This window comes from Camarhynchus parvulus, chromosome 4, assembly GCF_901933205.1.
Source record: "Camarhynchus parvulus chromosome 4, STF_HiC, whole genome shotgun sequence".
NCBI classification, from domain to species: domain Eukaryota; kingdom Metazoa; phylum Chordata; class Aves; order Passeriformes; family Thraupidae; genus Camarhynchus; species Camarhynchus parvulus.
In genome coordinates this window covers 7,103,877-7,124,244 of record NC_044574.1, presented here as the reverse complement: position 1 = coordinate 7,124,244, position 20,368 = coordinate 7,103,877, and the positions used below count along the sequence as shown (strand labels likewise).

The 20,368-nt window shown below is 38.0% G+C and overlaps 1 protein-coding gene across 7 annotated transcripts in view; it reads left to right on the top strand.

The window, feature by feature from the left end:
• The window catches only part of CTBP1 (C-terminal binding protein 1), a 235,946-nt gene that overhangs the window by 195,391 nt on the left and 20,187 nt on the right, over positions 1 to 20,368 (top strand). For all 7 annotated transcript variants that reach the window (XM_030947038.1, XM_030947037.1, XM_030947040.1 and 4 more), the window contains 3 exons: positions 3,119 to 3,273; positions 13,028 to 13,172; positions 17,038 to 17,244. In XM_030947038.1, coding sequence (XP_030802898.1) covers positions 3,119 to 3,273; positions 13,028 to 13,172; positions 17,038 to 17,244 — 507 coding nt within the window. The remainder of the gene's footprint in view (positions 1 to 3,118; positions 3,274 to 13,027; positions 13,173 to 17,037; positions 17,245 to 20,368) is intronic.

Sequence of the window (20,368 nt, the reverse complement as noted above, 5' to 3'; positions counted from 1 at the left end):
CACTTTTGACCACTTTGCGGTTACTTCTCTCTGGCACAGAGTTGCATTATTCACAGTAAATGCAGGCATGGAAAACACTGCTCTTAAATCCACATTGCTTTCTGCTGCCTCTCTGAGGGTCCCCTGCAAAGCCAAGGGCACAGTGCAGTGTGACATTCCCAGATAAAAACCAGGCAGAATGTATCTAAACGCTGGAAGAGGAAGCTTTTTGTTCCAAAGGTTCTGATTCATAATGAAGCCATGTCTTCCCAAATGGGAACTTTAAATAGGGAGTGCCACTGGGATGAAGTTCCTGTAAGTTAACTGCAATGGGAATTACTGCCTGCCATTCAGGGGCAGGAGATTTAGGCAGAAAGATTCTGCAACAGGAAGTCTGTGCTGAAGTTCAGAAAGGATTTTAGCAAGCAAAGGTTTGTAGGGTTTTTGTGGTCAAGGTCACTGGATGTATTTGAGTTCTGAGGATTCTTAGCAAAGCCTTAAAATCTCTCAGAGAGGGTTTCTCCTTCTGGGGTTTTTTTGATTCTGTTCCTGTGCTTTGGGGCTTGCCCTGGCATTCCCCTTAGCATCAATGTTGCGCAAGTAACTTGGTTGAAATCTTAGATATACTGGTGTGAGGGGAAAACCAGACCACACCTTTATGTGTTTTAGAGAAATCATTATCTAAAAGGGCTCTGTTTAGTGCTGTAACATTTCACGATTTTTTGAGCTAGCTCTAGTCAGAAAAGTGTTTCTTTGAAGTGAGAGTTTTTAATCTCATCTACTTTTTTCAGTTTGGACTATTTGCTCTGACAGAGGTGCTTTAGTTGTAGCTCTGAGGGAATCATATTTTTCCTAATTAATCTGCAACAAATTTAGTATCCAGGTTCTTTGTTTTTTAAATTTTATTTTAGCTAGCATTCAGACTTGTTATTGAAGTTCTGGCTTTGCTGTACTGACGAGACCATGACATTTCAGTTGTTGAGTGAGCACAGTCACTCTAAGCAAAATGAAGAGGTCTTGCAATGTCATTTTTGCATTTGTTTCTAGATATAATTGCATTTTATTAATGCTGTTATATATACTGTTTTTAAAAAGTGTGAGCCGTCTATAACATGCTTTATCCTAGGATGTTTTTAAGTAAATTTAATGTGGAGTTTTATAATTAAATCCCCATCAAATGATAGAATTGTTCCACTAATAACTTAAGTATTTTTATGTTATATATTCTAGTGTTTGTGTCCTGTACCACAGTACTGGTATGTAGTTTATTTACTAAAAATGTCTTTATGAGGGTTATGTGGCCATTTTTCGTTCAAACAAGTATCAGTAATAAGTTATCAAGCTGCACAGTTTTAAAAAATCACATATTAATGTCTTCCATTTAGTTTTGGTGGCTGAATATTACTGAAATAACGTGTACCAGAAGCATTTCTAAGCTTGTCTATCATAGTACAGGTTAGGAGTGGGTGTTTTTGCAACAGTGTGATTTCCATGACAAACTTGGCTGATGGGTGTTTTTCCCCATCTGAAAAATGGTGAGAGTGCTGCAGAGTCAGTCAGTCCATGGTATCATCAGGTGTGGGGAGGTGCTGGCAGTAGAACAGAAAAGAACCAAATGTTTTTCTCATGTCTTCAGGTATAAAAACAGTTTGAATAGGTAAAGAATTGAAATGCCAGATTGTAGTGGTGCTGGGCTGTCCTGAGTTGGTTGGGAGTGGACGTGGAATTGTTGGGTTCAGGCCAGGCCCCTGAGAGGGACTGTGAGGGCAGCAGTCCCTGGAGCTGTCTCAGACTTCTAGGCTGGTCCCAGGGGGAAGTCATATCCTCTTTTTGTTGACTTGTGAAAATCTCTCTTCCCAGCAGCTGGTTTTCTTCACCAGATACCTTATACAGCTGGGATTCTACTGATTTTCCATCCACTTGAAATGCAGATACCAGTCTTTCAGGACTTGCTTTCTGACACAGGCTGGGACTTAAAATGCAGGGATTGCTTGTAGAAGTTAACTGGGGCACCTTAGTCATTTGCATTGCTGTTGGACCAACTTGGATTAACAAGAAAATAAGCAGTGTTTTAAAATGGACACTGCAACAAAAATATCTGTTGAAATTTGTGTACAGGAAATATCTAGCCTGATTCACTTTGCAGTGCTTAAAACTTCTTATTTTAAAAGAGGGAAAAATGTACTTTATTCTTCGTTTTGTTTTTCATTATCTCTTCAGGAAGTCTTTTTTCCCACCCATACTTAACTGCTTTTTGTAAATGCAATGGTTTAATATTATTCCCTTGAGTACTTCTGTGTATTTATAGCATCTGTATTGTTAAAGAGATGCCCTCTAAATATCTTATGGATTATTTTTCATTTCCAGACTCTATAAGGAGGATGTAAATTAAGTCTTCAGTTTGAACCGATTTTCCTTTTCCCAGATACTTGACATGAATCACTCCACAGTGTTCAGAGTGTGACATTGATTTAGGGAGGGACTTTTTTTTCCTGTTTTGTAAGAATTTTCAGTGGTGGATTAAGTATGACGTGTTTGACTAAGCTATATAGAACTGTTTGGTAAAACTTTTTAAGTCTAAGCAGACCTACATAGATCAGCAGTTTGCCTGTAAAATTGGACACTGGATCCTCAGTAAATGGAAAATTTTGCTGTGGTAGGCTTTTTAAAGTTAAATTTTAGTCTCAGCAAAATCATCATTATATATGTAAATTGAATACTCAAATCCTCACTGAGTTGCTTATTATATTGCATAAGCTCCACTCTTCTTGCAAGCCTGGGCAAGATATTTCTTACTCTTTCTAGAGCTCACAAAGGTGTGGAATCCAGTCAAAACCTAAAGGTTGAACAAGGTTGCACAGACACTTACTAGTACAGTGAAATCTATCTTTAAAAAACAAGTATACTATTCCCTCCATGATTTTATCCATCTTTCAAAGTTCAGCCTTCAGAAACCCCATGGAATTTCTTCTTAAGGTCTTCTGTGCTTGGTTGACAGCTGAGTGTAAACTTGTTCCTGTTTTATTAGCTTCAGTCCTTGAAATCTTTTTCTGCCGTCAGAATAAACCAGACTAGCTCTAACCTATTTTTAATGCCATTTGCATGGCCTGAATAACAAGATTTCTCTGTTTCTCTGCAGGCATTCGACCTCCGATCATGAACGGGCCCATGCACCCGCGCCCTTTGGTAGCGTTGCTGGATGGCAGGGACTGTACAGTAGAAATGCCTATTCTGAAGGATGTAGCCACAGTGGCATTTTGTGATGCTCAGTCTACACAAGAAATTCATGAAAAGGTAATGTTTAAGAGGGACAGCTGAGGTGTTTTAGGGAATGCAAGTATTTTAATGATTTAGAACAGTGTTTTGTCAGGTGTGACTTGTTAACTGCAGTGTCTGTGGTGAGCTGTGCTTTAGTGGATTGGATGTTGTCCCTCTGCTTCCCTACTGAATTAGATTCATGGAGAGAGTTACGTCTGGGCAAAATACTACTTACTACATGATATCTTGAAATGCTCCTTGGAAACATTTCTGTTGCTCAGCCTTTTCCTGGAAAGACAGACCGCAAGTATTGGATTGTCTGTGTGGGTAACTTTCTGATTTCTTTGTTCAGCCAAGGAATTTTGCAGGTTGGGTTAGGCAGCCGTGTGCACTGAGAAATGTCACTGGAAGAGAGTTTCAAAACAAATACTAACCCAAAATTTGCATGGAAAATGTGGTGAATGTCAGCCTAACTTTGGAAGACATGCAAGGAATTGAAAACTTCTCAGTCTTCATTCATAATAGATCTGCAGAGATAATGTTTGTTGAGATTTTTAATAAAATAAAACTTAATTTATAAGGTTCAAAGAAAATATATGGGTTTTTTAAATTTAGAGGAAACTCAAGCTTTTTTTTCTCAATTCCTTTTTATTTTATTATATATCAAGAATTAAAATGTGATAGAATGCCTTTTTTTCTGTGTATTTCTTTCTAATCATGTTGAGAAGTTGCTTTTGTTTTACTGTTTTCCTATCTCACACCACTGTTAGGAGTGAATACATGGATTCCACTTACAAGAACTAAATGACACATGAAGAATAAGTAATAGAAATGCTGTTCTACTTCTATTAGTAGATAAGAGCAGTCTGCTCTTGGAGTGAACACTGTACCATTGGCTGCTCCACCACCTGTATAGTTTTATGATTTGTTTGCTAAAATCAACATCATTTACTCTGGTGCATCAAAACTGGGGAATTCCTGTGTGCCATGAGTGCCTTGCAAAAAACCAGTGGATATTTTCTGATAGCAGTGGTGTGTAATAAATGAACTTTTCAGATCCTGAAATTGTGTGTCTCTCAAATTGCAGGTTTGGAAAAGTATTTGAATAACTGATGAGTGACATAGGTAATCTGTTGCTGATCTTCACAAAACTGCTGTATTGAGGGGATTATACTAAAGCTTGTATCTTTTGCTTTTTATTGTACAAAAATAATTAATTCTCAATGATCTCAGTAATATATGAGGAAAATATATCTTCACTACCTATCAGTGCCATAATACAGATTTTCACTTGCCTAAAGGATGAGACAGTCCTAAAACATTTCGACCTGCAAGGTAATAAATTTCTACAACAAGTCACAAACCAGAATTCATGATCATACTGTTGTATTCCTTTAACATAGGCAGAAAGAGCAGTTTTATGGAGTGTTAAGCAGTGTTCACTTACGTGGGAAAAGTGTTCACTGTTCATCTGCAGTGGAAAATGACTACTTTTCACCTATCTTTAGAGGAATATTTGTATTTTAGTACTGTTTGCATAATACATTATTTGGGAATGGTGCTTTGCTGAATACAAAATTGTTTTTACAAAAGGTTTTAAGATTAAGAGTTGCATATTTAAAGCAGGATCCAAACTGTTGATTTATTTCTAATTTCACATTTGTGGCCATACTAAATTATGTTGCCCTGTTAGTTGAAATACAGATTTTGATAATAGATAGTAAGAAGAGCTACTGAATCCATAGGCTAGCAGATACAGATACATTTAATGTGAAGTTGCAGAGAGCAAGCCAGAGGCTGGGAAGTTTAGGATGGGGTTAGAAGGGTGATGGACATTGTTTGATACTCTTAGGTGAGTGACTGTAATGGGGCAGGGGGAGAGACATGAACCAAGAATCAGATGGGGAGGGAAGGAATGAAAGGCAGCAGAAGGATCTCTAGGAAAGTTGGAACCCATATTAACTCAACTTGCACAGTTGTGGAGCCTTGATCACAGGGATGTAAGGAGTCAAAGTTTGAGAAATTAACATTTTGGAACATGCAGAAGGGATTTCTGCTGGTCATGAGAGTTTCAGGGACAAGACCGGCTTTAAAATACTGTGTTTTCAGTTTTTCAAGGAAATAGAGTAGAAAGGAGAATTTATAGCTTGTGAGACAGCAGAGTATAAGCTAGGTAGTTTTTCATAGAGGAGAAAACAGGCTGAGCAATTTTAACACAAAAAGAAAGGTGGAAAAGAAGCGAGGATTTGAATGCCATTTGTGTGCAGCGTCAGGAGCGGATTTTAGCAAATACCTTTCTGTGTGTGCTCATTCAGCAGAGTTTTCTCCAGCTGGGTAACTGAGTTGCAGTTCTGTAGCAACTCCCTTCTGCCAAGAGTTCATTTGCCAATCACTTCTTATGGCTGAGGAGATTAAAGTGTGGAAAATAAGTAGCAAGTTGTAAAGTTGCAAACTAGTAATAGCATGTAGTAGAACTGTGCTTCATCTCAGGTCAAAGCATTTGTTCCCCATTTCACTGCTTTGGAAAACAGCTTGGATGATGAAGATACATTTCCCTCCCTCTGGAAAATCAGGCTGCTCGTGCTTAAATGAATACTGACATTTACTGAGAGTGACCCAATATTTTGAAATAACTTTGTAGTTAGGGTCATTTATTATGCTTCTTCAGAAATTTACTCATGTGTAAGGTTTGACTGGTTTTTGGTTTGTCTCCTTGTTTCCCATTCTCCCTAGAAAAAGCAGTTTACTTTTGAGCCAGTCTGCAGGGCTGCAATAGATGTTTTTATCCCTTAACCCCTAAGTTCTGTTTTATTATAGATGTTGCATGTGGCTGTGTGAAGTTGAGCATTACGTTTGTCAAACTCTTATCATGGCATAACTGGGAGTTCGGGTCATTGCATCCTATCAGAAAACTTCTGTCATTTAGGGTAAAAATATTTTACGATTTCAGTGTTCAAATTTCTTATTGGAGATTGCATTACTGTCTATAAAAGTTCCTCACTGCTGTTAAATTGGCTTTTATTTTACAATTAATGATGTGTAAATAAGTTTTCTCAGTAACTATCTAAGACTACTTCCAAGTGTACACAGTGTTTTGGTTTGTTCTGCCAAAAATACAGTTGTTCATCCAAAAAAATTATTTAAAAGCACTTAGCTTGCTTCCATCTTCATTCCAGGTCAACTTCCTTTTTTCACTATCTCATGCTCTGTTGTCTGTTTGTCTCTTTTTCCCAATCCCTCTTCATTTCAGTGCCATTCACAGTTTGCTGCTTTTCCTGGCTCCTTGGCAGCCTACCCAGCACTCTGACTCCTGCAATATTGCTGCTCTTTTCCACTTCTGTACCTTTAAAGGCATAACAGACTCAAGCACACCCTTGAGATCTTTGTGTTGCCCAAGATTTTTTTGAGTTCATGTTCTTTGTTTTTTGGGCTTTGTGACCTTTGCTGTGTGATCTGTAACATGGAAGTGGTGTGTAGATCAAGAGGGATAAATATAAACAATCTGCAAGGGCTGCTAATAGGCTTTTCAACCAAGGAGAGAGAAAATAGTGATTCTTGCAAACCCAGATGAAAAGACAGGAAGCACAACTGATTAGGAATGGTCTTTAAAACAAAATGTACAGGCTGGAAAGAAGTCAAGAGTTTATTTGAGGCTGAGTACATTTTTCCATTTTCTTTTTTCTGCAGTTATGTACTTTCCTTCATCTTGTTGCAAATCAGGTAGAAGAAAAAAGTGTGTGGTTGACTGAGTTTACACCTTCAATCATTTACCCAGTTGGCCAGAACATTGATGTTATGAGTATTCACTACAGTGAGTAGTCCTTGGAACAGAGCCTGTTGGGTAAACTTGTGCCCCAGCCTTAGCAGAGGTTGGCGTAGAATGTGTCAGATCTTTTGACTCCTGTTTTCTGAGCCCAACGTGGAATAATTTTCAAAAGGATACTGCATTTCCATATATCTAGTTCTAAGTCTAAAAAACTTTAAATCTGAACTTCCTGTTTAACAGAACTTGAAATTTTTCAGTCACACTTTGACATAGGAATTAAATATAGAAACAATTCTAGTGATGGCAGTTTTATGAAAGACCATTTCAAAGAGGAGCTGAAAAGTGACAAATGTTTTGAAACTGATACAGACAAATTCAGGATGGTTCTGCTGTTCAGCTCTTTGATTTGTCCCTGTTACAGCAATAGTTAAATGAGATAATTTTTCAAGCTTCCAATTCTTTGTTTAGCAGTAAAGCTTGTGTTTACACCATCAGTGCTGTTTATATGCATGATGCACATGAAGCATTTTAGTTTTCCATCAGATTTAAATTCTCAAAGAACACAGATTGAAAGGAAGCAGCCTTATTCTAAACAATAAAGTCTGGTTGGGAGTAAGTTGTCACCTTGGAGCTGATCCAAAGCCTTGTAAATGTCCCAAAACTGAATGAGCTTTGGATCAGACTCCTTATGAAAGACTTGGGAAAAAACTGGGTTGAGTTGTCACCAGTGACTTCCATAACTCCCTAATATCCTTTGGTATGGATGTTCAATCCATTGTAGTGTCTGATAGACTTGACCTGAATTCAGCCCTATTAATAGGCAAACTAACACAGAACTCTTGTTAAAGATTTTTCATTGAAGCCTTTTATTCAGTAAAAATGTTTTCAGAGTCTATATTCTCAAATTGACTGCTGTCATTAAAGCTGCATGCAATGGTCAGTAAATCCTGGCTTGGAAAGACTGGCTTCAATATAGTATTTAAGAGGAAGCTGTGTGTAGACTATACAGGTTATTTATGCAGTTGTGTGTATGTATTTGTATATATATATATATTTTTAGTGTTAATTTTTAGAAGACTAGAAATACACTAGCATGTATATATGTCACATGTGTATATATATGTATAGTTTATATAGTGTATGGATATATAGGCTAAATTTTAGAGAGTTTTTTTTCAGGAGCCTGCAAGTAAGTTTTGTTTATGTTTGTGTAAAATATTTATACTTTGTATTTATGGACAGTATAAACTCAAGTATTAATGTTTAGGGTCCTCACTAGAGAGTATCCTGCCTGAGTAAAGTTTATATGAAATAAGTGGGTTACTGACAGCACCATGGATCATAGGAACCTAACAGGGAGCTGAGAGCTTGTAAAGAGAAGCAAGAACTTGTAAAAAGCAACACAATATAACAGAGCTTTGGAGAGCCACTAAATACCACTTGAGCACACTGGCTTTTCCTTTTAGCTTTAATGGTGCTGGTTTCACATGGATCCTTTGCAGTGTTGTAGGGAGGATTTGAGAGCAGCTCTGAGTCTCTGCAGCCTTCCCCATGTGACAGACTATTGGTTACAAATTCAACATGCAGCTGCTTTTTGCAAGTTAAATAAGGCAAGGCCTACTCCGTTTTGGTAAAGTACATTTGTTCCACCCAAATGTGCAAAATATTTCAAGTCTGTTGGTGACACTGGAACATAATTTTTTTAGAGATGACACATGAAATTTCAAGTCCAAGAAATGCAACACTTTGTAGCTTCTGGAACTGGATTAAATACATCACTTTCTAGTGATGATTTTTGTTTTTAAGATGAAGAGTTTGTCATATTCATCTTGTAATTTATAATTTTTTTTTGTCTCTGCACTGAAGTATTTTGGCATTTCATGTACTGTGTTATGTTTCTATGCTCTGGATTTGATCCATGAGTGTCTGGGATCAGCCTCTCATAGTCAAATCTAGAAGTGTCTTGAGATAATCCAAGAAGAGAAGGCCTTGCTGTTTAGTTCTTAGCATGTTGTGATTTATGTTTTTGTAAAAATAAGCAAGATGTTCAGAGTTCTTCCCCAAATAATGAGGTGTGTGTGTCACAGTGGTGACTGTGTGATGTTCAGCGTGATGGCTAAAATAGTGTGGTACTGAAAGAAGGAGGAAAACATGTAGATGGGAAAACATTTAGAAGGATTTAAACCTTGGATAATCAGTACTCAGGATTTGTTAAATTCTTGGGAAAAGAAATGTCTCCTACTACTGTGTCATTTGTTTCCTAAGAGCCTTGGTGACCTGGCATGTTGTGAAAGCAGAGTAGTCATTTTGAGCATGAAGAACAGCAAAAGACCTGTCCAGGCTGCTGAAATGGGAAAAGCTGTCAGCTCATGGAATAGGGAATGAAAAAGACTTTTAACACTGAGCTCTAGCTTCAGCTGGAAGGAAGTCTGAAGGTGTAGAAATCAGGCAGGTGAGCTCCATAATAATTTGGTAACAGAAGGAACCCAACTCATGTCCCCTGCTTCAGCTTTTGCCTCGGATCCTCTCTTCCCAGAGGGCACAGTTGCAGTGTGATGGAAGCAGGATTGGCTGTTGGAGGAGCACAGCTGACTCTGCTCATTTTCTCTCAGGTTTTTCCATTGCCTTTCCTTGCAAGAAATCATCAAAGAGCATGCTCTGACTGCCACATACTCAGGCTGGTCTGGAATTTCTGCCTTGCCTACTATCTTGCTCACAAGTTTGATCTCCTTGTAATAAAATAGTTCTTGAATTTGTTAAAAATTATGTTCATTATGGAAAATGATGGAGAGAAATCACATATTCTCCTGGATTTTCTCAGTGCGCCCATCTCTTCTGTTAAATCATCAGTGAATTATTCCTATGCACAGGTTTTTTTTTTTTTCTAAAGATCATTTCATTTTCTGGAATTGTTGATATTTATGCTGGATATCAGTTTCATGTGTTGTATTTTACTCATTTAAAGACTTGTCAGACTTCCTTGTGTGCATTTAATGTATGTAATGACTGAGAATACAATTTATGCAAATAATTCCAAAATACAGAAACTTTCACTGTTTTTTAAAATCTAAGTGGCATTATTAACATTCACCAATGCTGGATGTTTCTAACTTCAGATTTTCTGCTATTATTTTGTGCCTTTTTGGCATATTTCTATCACATGTCCAGTAGCAAAAAGCAGTAACATAATTAAATTTTCAAATTAATGTGATAAAACACACTTGCAGGGTATTACATTTTTAGCAGTGGATTTCCTTGCTAACTAGCCCATAATCCTAGGACAGACTCAGTCACTAAAAAGAAATTCTAAGAGATTTGTCACTTGAATTTGCTTGTTCCATATCCCATGTGATGGGTAAATAACTGCCTGTGGAAATGGCTAGTGTCAGCATTAAGCTATAGCTAGGAAATATTTTCCCTTTTATTGAACACATTCCCAAGCTTTCCAGTACTTTTCTCTCCTCCTAGTGCCAAGCCATAACCTAGATGGACCCAAAAAATGTGTCATAATGGGTCCACACCAGTGCTCTTGTAGTCCAAATGCCAGTCTAGACTGGCTGAGTTAATAAAATATGCATGGTTATGCAATGAAAATCTGCTTCCCAAAGTGAATCACTCTGATACTGAAACACAAATGTGTGAGCCAGTTCAGCTGTGCTTTAACCGCTGCTGGATGAAGTCCTTCAAGCAGTGGCAGATCTGTACCCCCAAAATACACCCACCATGGGCCTTTTCCAGTCAGGGAGAGAGGCTCTGGCTGTCACAGCCTTAGGGGTGTGTCCTTGCAACTTCTAAGCTTCAGTTTCTGCTTATCTGACAGCTGCACAGATGATGGTTTCTCCTGCAGCACAGGCATCCAGAACAACCCTTGGGAGGGGTGAGGGAAAATAAATGATACAGCACAGAGTAGTGGACATGGCTTGTTGGAGATAGCCAGGATATCATAACTTGACCTTGAGGCTTGAAGCAACAAGTGCTGCAACTGAATTTGAAGAAATTTCCACATCACTGAGGCTGGGAGATCCTTGAACAATTTTATTTCAGCCTCTAGTGGGAGCAGAAATAACCTAAGGGCATTTTAGGTGGGCTTTCCTTTCCTAAGAGGGATTGTTTCTTGTGTGGATACCTCAGGCTGAGTCCATGCCAGCTGTAATGTTACTGGAAAAGCAAACCCAAAAACTGTTTTGTGTTTTTATTAGCCCTGTGTAACAGCTCAAGGTAACGCATTCTGGTGAGTGCAGTCTTTCTGATTGGGAGCTGCTGGATGTAATCTCCAAAGGACTTGTTTGCACCATTAAAATCAAGGAGTTTTGTGTGTGTGTAATCATTTTATAAGATCTGAGCCTACAGCTGGTCTTTGAATTATGTTGTAGCTGCATTCTTGAAGGATGTGTAATTTGTAAATTTTTTTGCAGTTCTTACTAGTAAATGCAAATTCTGCTCAAAGGAATCTTGTCTTTATCTGAGTTAGAACTGAAGTTCTCAGTCCAGAAACAATGTTGAAATAGCATAAATAATTTTGTGAAGTATTCAGTAATAAGTGCTTTTCTTTCATTTTTAATGGGGTTTGATTTTATTTTATTTTAATTTTTTTCTTTATGTATTTTTTAACACTGTTGCAGATCCTGGGTTCCAGCAATTGTAATCCTCTGTGTGCAAGACTCTGATTTGCTGCAATGGTTTTTTAAAAATTATGTATGTTGATTATTTTTACTGACCTTGCATTACACCAGCAAATGCTCATATGAGCAGAAATAATTCAGATGACAGAATCTGTGCATGTACCAGACTCAAAAGTCTGAACAAGAAATTTAGAGCCTCTGCAGAACTTTTATGTGAAGTGTGTCATAGGAATCTCTTGAAGTCATTATAGCTGGCTTAGCTGCTGAAATGAGTTGTGTTGTGCATGTTTTGTGTCTTGCATTCAATGCTCTGGCTAATATCCATTAGGATATTACCTAGAGCATTGAAGGTGCAAGCACAGGGACGTGTTTTGAAGAAGTAAAATCATCCAATTTGCAGATAAAGAGGAAGATACTCTCTGCTGTCTGAAAAATAAATTGATACCAGCTGTGGGGTGCTCCCATAAATTGATATGTGTGGGGTGCAGTGTCACTATTTGGTAGCAGAATTCAAAACTGCTGGGCATGTCTGGCTCCATTCTCCACACCTCGTCTCCCTCTCCTTACTCCACATCTCTTCATTTTAAGTGCTGTTGTGTAGAGTGCTGTTGTGCACTCTAACATAATTTAATTTGTCAGAGGTTTCTGACTGTCTTTTATTTTTGCTTTTTTGGTGCTCTCACAAGTTTTGGGGTTCTTTTCTGCAGCATTTTTGCTTTCATGCAATTTCTTATTTCTCAGAGGCTTTGGCTTTTCCTGGATATTGTCAAGTTTGGCATCTCAGTTAATACCAATTTATGTGACACCCAGTTTTCTGTCAGTGAGAGCTTATTTGCAGTGTCAGTGAACTGAGGGGCAAGCACTTTTGGTTTTGTGTATGAAGTGACCAATTTCAGTCTCTGTTGTTGAAGGAGTTTGTGATCACTGAATGTTTTCTGTTCAGGTGTCCAGTGGTTTAATAGGGCAGTGAATGCCTGTGCCACTGTGTGTGGTGAAGAGATACTGCTCTGTTACTCCATTCATAGCTGAATATCAGATGCCTAAGCAAAAATACTGTTTGTGGGGAGTGTTTGCTCTGTGTGTGCAGATGCAGTCCAGTGGCACTTGTACTGGGGTCAGTGTTGCAGAGCATTTCCTGGGAAATGAGGAGAGCTTTCCTTCTTATTAAGAGCACAAGTACAGATCATGTTGTTCTTTTGAAGCTGATCCCATCATGCTAAAATGGAGACTTCAGATGAAAAAGACTTACCAAGAGATATTTAGAAAAGTAACCTTTAAAAAAACCCCTGAATCTGTATTTAATGCTTTTAGTGTCTTTTATACTTGGAATATGTGTATCAGATTAAACTGAGTTTCTGTGAAAGAAAAAAAAACAACTTTTTTTTCTTCATTTTATTTCTAGGTACTAAATGAAGCAGTGGGTGCCCTGATGTATCACACTATAACTTTAACTCGAGAAGACCTGGAGAAATTTAAAGCACTTCGAATAATTGTCCGAATTGGCAGTGGTTTTGATAATATTGACATCAAATCTGCTGGAGATTTAGGTATGGCTATTACAGACTTTATTTTGCATCTTACACTTGCCTCTAGAAATCTGATAGCATCTAAATCTTTGTATTAGTTTTCTGTGTATTTTATACTAGCATCATATGTAAGCTGTATAATTTTCCCATCAGAGTATAAAACTCATTATGGAGATACTAGCATTAGTTAATTAAGTGATAATATTAACAGCTTTGTGACTGGATGACAATCTGCCTGCTCAATATAAACCCAAGGAGAAAGGCCATAATTTTTCATCTCTTTCTTTTTTACCCCAATTGTATATTTTAACTACTACTGCTCTAATCTAATTACAAAATATAATTCCATCACTGTGGCATACTACTTCTGTTTGAATAAAAAATGAGATCATTATCAACTGTCTGAGACTTATTTATGATGCATGAGATTTAGTGGACTAAACTAGTCCATAAAATAGAAATACCAGTTTTATAGGAGAATCAGTTGTTGCTTCTTCAGAATAAATTCAGCTACTGGAACTATGAAGAGATGGTGCTTGATGTTTGACTGCAAGAAAAGCAGCTGTCTGATCTGTACATTTCTTACTTGAGGTTAAACTATCTCCTACCTGTAATCTAAAGGTCAGCCTACCACTTGGAGTAAAGATTTTCTTTTCCAAGATTGTGGAGACCAAGTATGTTTCCCATCCTGCTCTGGAAAGATCTTGGAAACATTTATTTCAGTGTGGCAGTGCTTAGTCCTAGCAGTAGCCCCAGTGATGTAGTGAGGAGCTGTAGTGGGGTCTGTTTATCAGCCAATGGTAAAAAAATATTCACCTATTGTAATGGTAGCAGGGCCTTAACCACTTCGTGCTGAGTTTTATAAAGGTCAGGTCAGGGCTGAAAGGGGGGCAAGGCTGTGTTTTGCCTGCTTTAACTGGTGCCACAGTCAGACACGTGTTGTGAGCCTCAGAAAACCTGTGTGTGTGGAGAGTTTGGCCTGGGGTTGTAATCTTAGATCAAAAGCCAAAATGTAGGTGTAGATCAAAGGCTCAGACCAGTCAGGAGCCCAGTTTGTGGGGAAAATCCCTGATAAGAGGAAGATCTTGGAAGGTTTGCTGGCTGTCTCTTCTGCAGGTCTCTATGCTGGATTGTAACCCAAGTTACAACCTAAATGCAGCCACATAATTCTTCAAGCTAGAGTACACAACAGATTTGGGAAATTCTTGTTCATATGAAATGCTAAATGGCCACCTTCCTTATTATTCAGTTCCTGTCTTGTGATTAGACTGAGTTATAAAGTTGAGGGTCCAACCTGGTTGTGTATCCTTTAATTTACAAAATATTATTGTCCACTCTTGTCAAAAGCCAGTAAATGGTGGAAAGAATACAGTAAAATCTCTGATTGTAATATCAAGTTTGGGTGAAATGGCTGGAATGAAATATTACTGAGACAAAGAGCCTTCCATTTGCTGAACTGGTGTAAGTAATGCAAATCTTAAGGTGGTAATGTGATCTTGATTTGCTCTTTATAAAAGACTTTGATTTGCATTTGAAATGTAGATTTAGACCAGAGTCCAACATATTCCTGAAATTCTGTAGTAACTTCTTGAGTTATTTTTTGTAGAGCTGGCACATGGGGTTGTTACCAGCTTTTCCTATTAAGTATTATTTTATATTAGCACTTTTAATCTTCTTACAAAGCATGAAAATACGTGTTTCTTGGATAAAACATGTTTTTTCTCCACTTTATTAATAGTTGACTAGAAAATACATACAAGTTGTGGGTGTAGCTGGATGCCAGTGAAGTGGGAGCCCAGGTAATACCTGTTAACTCCTGCATTTTTCAGCATTGAACTTGTGCACAAAATCACTGAAAGCAGTGGGAAAGGGAAGGGAGCATTGATCAGTGGATATGAGATGAGAGTGTGCTGTCTTTTCCCATGTGAAATATCTCTTCATTTCCTTGCCTCTCTCTTTCTGCTTTTTGTGGTTTTCTATGTGTCTGCCTTTCAAAAATGAGCTGCTTTTAGAGTTGAAGAAAAATTGGGAAAAATAAATTCCTGCTGTTCAGGAGAGAATTTATCTGACTTTTGTTCCCTCAGTTTCCTAAGGAAACCTATTAGGGAAGAAGGTATATTGCTCCTCTTCCCAAATACATAATATAATTCTTTAAGCTCCTTTTAAAGCATAATTTTGTTGATGGCAGCTATTAGGAGACACATTTATTTAATTTACGTTGCCATCTAAAACCTGCATTGTTGCTCCATGAAAAAGACTTTTTTTGTATAAACAAATGCAAGTTTTTAATGTGAGGTACTTAGAGGGATGTGATTTTTCGGTCTTTCACCTCTCCCTCCCAGTCAAGCTTTTTTCCCCATTTTAAAAATGGTGAATTTCCTTCTACCACTGATGTTAGCAGGATGCCAAGATTAATATTCCAGCAAATGATGCTGGTACATCTTCTTGTAAGTCTTAAGGGCAGTGACTCAGCAGACAGGCTTATCTCTGCAGCAGAGGAAAGAAAAATAGTTCTGTAAGTTCCTTGTCCAGGTTTTTAGTGATGTAGAGAAAGCTGTAAAAAAGTACTGGGCAGCAGAATAAAGGCATTTGAATGTAAAACATAGATAAATATAGCATGAGCTTATTATTTGTCATATTACTATTGATGCTGTTTTTGAAGAGATTGTTTATTCTTCTTTGCTTCCTAAGATACTCTGGTATTAGCTGAGGACTTAATGAATATCTAGTTATGTAAAATCCCAAACAGTAAAAACAGTTCTTGGGTGTTTTTAGGATGCAAAACACTTTTTTTTCTTCTCCACCATGAAATTATACTGCATGCTGTTTGTTGTCTCAGTCAGCAGAACTGAGACACAAACATTTGTGGGAGCTGGTGATTAGAGAAAGAACATGCAGTACATGGAAAGACTGAAGAGAGACAAGTCCAAAAGGACACAAAGTTTTTCAAGCATTTTGCTTAACTGCTGTCTGTTGAGTACTGGAAGGTAAAAAGCAGAATGGGATAACTTGCGTGTAATTCCAATCACTTGTTGCTCCGTATGTTTTTTGAAGTAAAATAGGCTTATTGTGAGTCTTGAATCAATAATCCACCTTCCACAGTTTTCTGTGGCTGTAACAATTTAGGCTGCTTGATGTTATGCTAGCTGGTGACTTTTTAGCTGTTAGGAACATGGGCTTATTTGGCATTACCTTTGCATGCCATGCAGAAGCAGATTTTGCATTTTCCTATTGACAATTAGATGGGTTCCCTTTAATGTGAGGGACCAAGAAAGGACTGGGATGTTGTTTGTTGTAATTCTGAAAACCCCTGTGCAACATGTAACAGATTGTCCTTTCCTGTATCATGATTACCTACGCATGATGTGGAATTACTAACAGTCATCCTTTATAAGAGTTGCTGTCATTATAACTCATTTTATCCTTTTTTTAATTTGCACAGATAGCTTTTGGTAGAGTATTTGTCCAGTGGTGGAAAGCTAACTCACACAATTAAACCTAAACTGTGATCACTGACCACACTGTGGCGAGCAAGGCAGGTTTCTCTTGGCTATTCAAAACACCAAGCTCAGTGTAAATGTAAAATGCTTATTACCATCTTCTAAACTATCAGATCTCTTCAGTGCTTTCCTTCTGTGGTTCAGTGCCTTAGTTTGCAATAAATAAAAGCATGATAATTAGTAATAAAAAAAGCAGAGAAATAAGTTGGCACATAGTTGTCAACTATTATGTCAGGTATTCTGCCTGTCATTACAGTCAGAAACTCAGAATTTGTGCAAGACATGTTGAAATAGGTGTGATTTCAAACATCATGCTCCTGTATTGCTGTTAAATGGAAGAAATTAACATTGTTTGGTAACTGGCATCCTCTCCTTGCTGCCTGCAGGGATCGCCGTGTGTAACGTGCCAGCCGCCTCCGTAGAGGAAACAGCAGATTCCACCATGTGCCACATCCTGAACCTGTACAGGAGAACCACCTGGCTGCACCAGGCCCTGCGCGAGGGCACCAGGGTCCAGAGCGTGGAGCAGATCCGGGAGGTGGCCTCGGGAGCTGCCCGCATCCGAGGGGAGACCTTGGGCATTATTGGATTAGGTATGTTGTCCTCATATGTGGTTTCATGCTCTTTGCTGCCCATTGCTTATAAAAAAAAGTGAAGATTTGAGCTGTAAACATGGAGCATTTGTTCACTCCTGAAGGTTATATAACTCAAATGCTCTCCTTTAGACAATAATTTTCCTCAGAAAACTTATTTTAGTGCTAATGTTCTCTCAATTCTTTGAGTTTCTGTATGTCTTTCTGTAGGGGGATAGAATATAAGAAAATAAAGATAGTGTAGAAAGTAATCTTAACCCTAAGAAGCTGCAGCTGGGCCAATTATCAAAGATTAGGAACAGGCCACAGCTGTAAGCAATGAGAAGAAGAGTGCTATAAAAGAGTGGAGTGGCTGGTTGAGAAGGGAACTGGAGTCAGTTGGGTGCTTTGTGAAGAAGAAAGACTCAGTGCTCTGAGGAGCTGCCCATGAGAAACACCAAGAAGGTATGAAACTTTTGTGATAAGCAGGCTACACTATGGAACCCTGCAATAAGATGACAACATCTTTCTGTTGTCGTATTGTCTGCTTGTAAGAGGAAACATCATCATTTCCTTTTTCCAGGACAAGAATCCTGCTGCTTCAGCCCAGTTACATGTGTATGTTTTATCCCTTATCCATTTTCATATCTGGTTTTGTTTGGACTTTCTTCTTTTTACAGTTTTTTACGTAACTAAAAAGTCTTTGCTGCAGTAGCACCCTGCAGAGCAGTTACTGTGTACATTTCATTGAGCTGGATCTGAAATTGTTTTTCAACTCTAATGAGAGGAAGAATATACGCAAGAAATTTTGAAATGTTTCCAGACCTAATAAAATCACCTACTTACCTCTCTGAGTGACCCTAAATGTTTTTCAGCATCCAACAGATGGACAGGCTTGCTAGAGATGAATTAATTACTGTCTGTTGCAGAAGTAGAGAAGAAAAACAAGCAAGTCAGTTTCTATATAAAAATTATTCAGTCGTGCTTGTCTTACACAGATCTGATAGACTGTGGATGTAATTGCTGTGCTATTCATCCACAGGAATTAGTAATATGATTTTGACAACAAAGCATCATATTTAAATGACTGCTCCAGTTACACATTGCTGTCAAGTAACTTCAGTCTCGAACTCTTACTTTTGGAAGCTGAAAATAGTCTGGTGTTACGTAGTGCTCATTTGAATGAGCATGCAGTACATCAGAACCATCTTCACAACCAAAGAATTGCCTTTAAAATATAATTTTCAAGAAGTCATGAAGCTGTTTTCTCAGATCTATACTAATGTAATTATGCATTTCATTAAAACCCACAATGATTATTGTGCTCACAGTCACAGCATCTGTACCTAAATCATAGATGCTTGCCTGCAGTGTTTCCAAAATGGAAATGCATACCTGGTTTTTGCAACTTAAGCTTTGGCTTAAGTTTCAAAACTTGCTGGAGATACTGTTGTCATTCAGTTTGGTGTTTTTACTGAACAAATTCAGACTTGAGATTAGAAAGAAAGTCTTTCATCATTGACTTCCTTAAGTGAGTTTTGCTGGTTTTGTTCTTGATGACTGAGAAGTATAGAGGAATAAATGGGTAATCAGATTGCCAGTATGTGTATAAAGCTTTACAAAATGCTAGGTTTTGATTTTAGTTTTAAAAAGCAAGCCTTTTTAAGCAAGCCAGGTGTGCATGTTACACTAAAAAGGCTAGTAAAATCTGATTTTTAAGGGCACAATTTTGTTGTAGTTTTTGACCAGTCATTATCTCTTGCCTTTTGTTGTTCCTATGTATTTCCTACCATAGAATATTCAAAATTTCAAAGAATACTAAATTGTAAAGTCACTTTTGAAAGCTTCCACTCTTCCTTCTTGTGCATGTGTGTGAATAGGCACAATACTTTGAGTCAGACCTGTTCTAACAAACTCCTATGAATCTATGTATTAATGAAGAGTAAAAATGTAGACTTAGAAGATCTACCAGAATTTGTGTGAGTGCTTCAGGCACTTAGACTGTGATGTGCACCCTTTTCTAGTACAGATCACTGCAAGGGTTAGCTGTCTTGAGTTTCAGATTAAAACATGCCTTTACAACCAAAGACTTGTTGTCCTTAGGTTGTGTTTCTTCACTAGTGGCCTCTCCCCACATCTGGAGTTTTGCCTCAGTTTATTATTTAGACATGTCAGTGTCAGAAGTGATGATCCACCCAGATGCTATGAAGTGGATGTATTACACACAAAATAAACAGTTCTCATCATCTGTTGCTCAGCCCTTTCCTCTGTTTCTGTGTCATGTCTCAGTTTCTGTCCTTTGTCCTCAGCGTGTGTCTGAGATCATCTCTGCTCAACCACAACTGTGTTTCTCTATTCTTGTCTTAAAACTTGTGGTCTCTTCAGCAGTGGGTTACCTAAATTTATCATTGCTGCTGCAACAGCTAACTGCAGACCTTCTTAACATCTGCTCCTGGGCTTTACTGTTTGCCAAAGAGAAACACCCTAGCTCTTGCCTATCTCTGTGCTGGGGAATGACTGTGTCTCCAGAGTTTCAGCTACTCACTTCCTTATCCACTGATCTAGCCAAGTTTCGTGACTCACTTGCCTTCTTTCCATCACCCACTCTCTTTCCCTCTCATGCATATTCCTGCTTTGACACTTGGTCTGTCCTGCTTAATCCTATTACTCTGTGTTCCTCCTTTAAAGTTAACTCCATCTCTCATCCTCTGCTTGTATTGAGCTTGAAGATAAGCAGAGACTCAACAGCATAATGCCTCCTTCATGTGCTTGTTGGATCCCATCTGTCATTGTTGTGTTGTTTGGTTAGCCCCTGAGCTCCTTAGGGCACAGCCCATGCTTCTTTCTGTCTTTGTGAAGTGTCTGACTCTGAGCTTTACATAAATAATAATATCACATCATTTAACAGCTGTCTTTGTCACTTTTAATCTTTATTACTGTCCAGTGTCCTACATTTTAAGTGATGCATCACAAGTGTGGATAATAAGTCCAGCATTTTAAAAAAAAAGCTACCTTTTCTCCTTGTATCTAGAAATATAGGGGTTTGTGAGTTTTTTTAAGGAGGAATATTTATGAGCAGCAGCACATAAGTACTTGGATGAATAGACATCTGGCCCTGGTTCTGCTCTAATGATAATTTTACAGC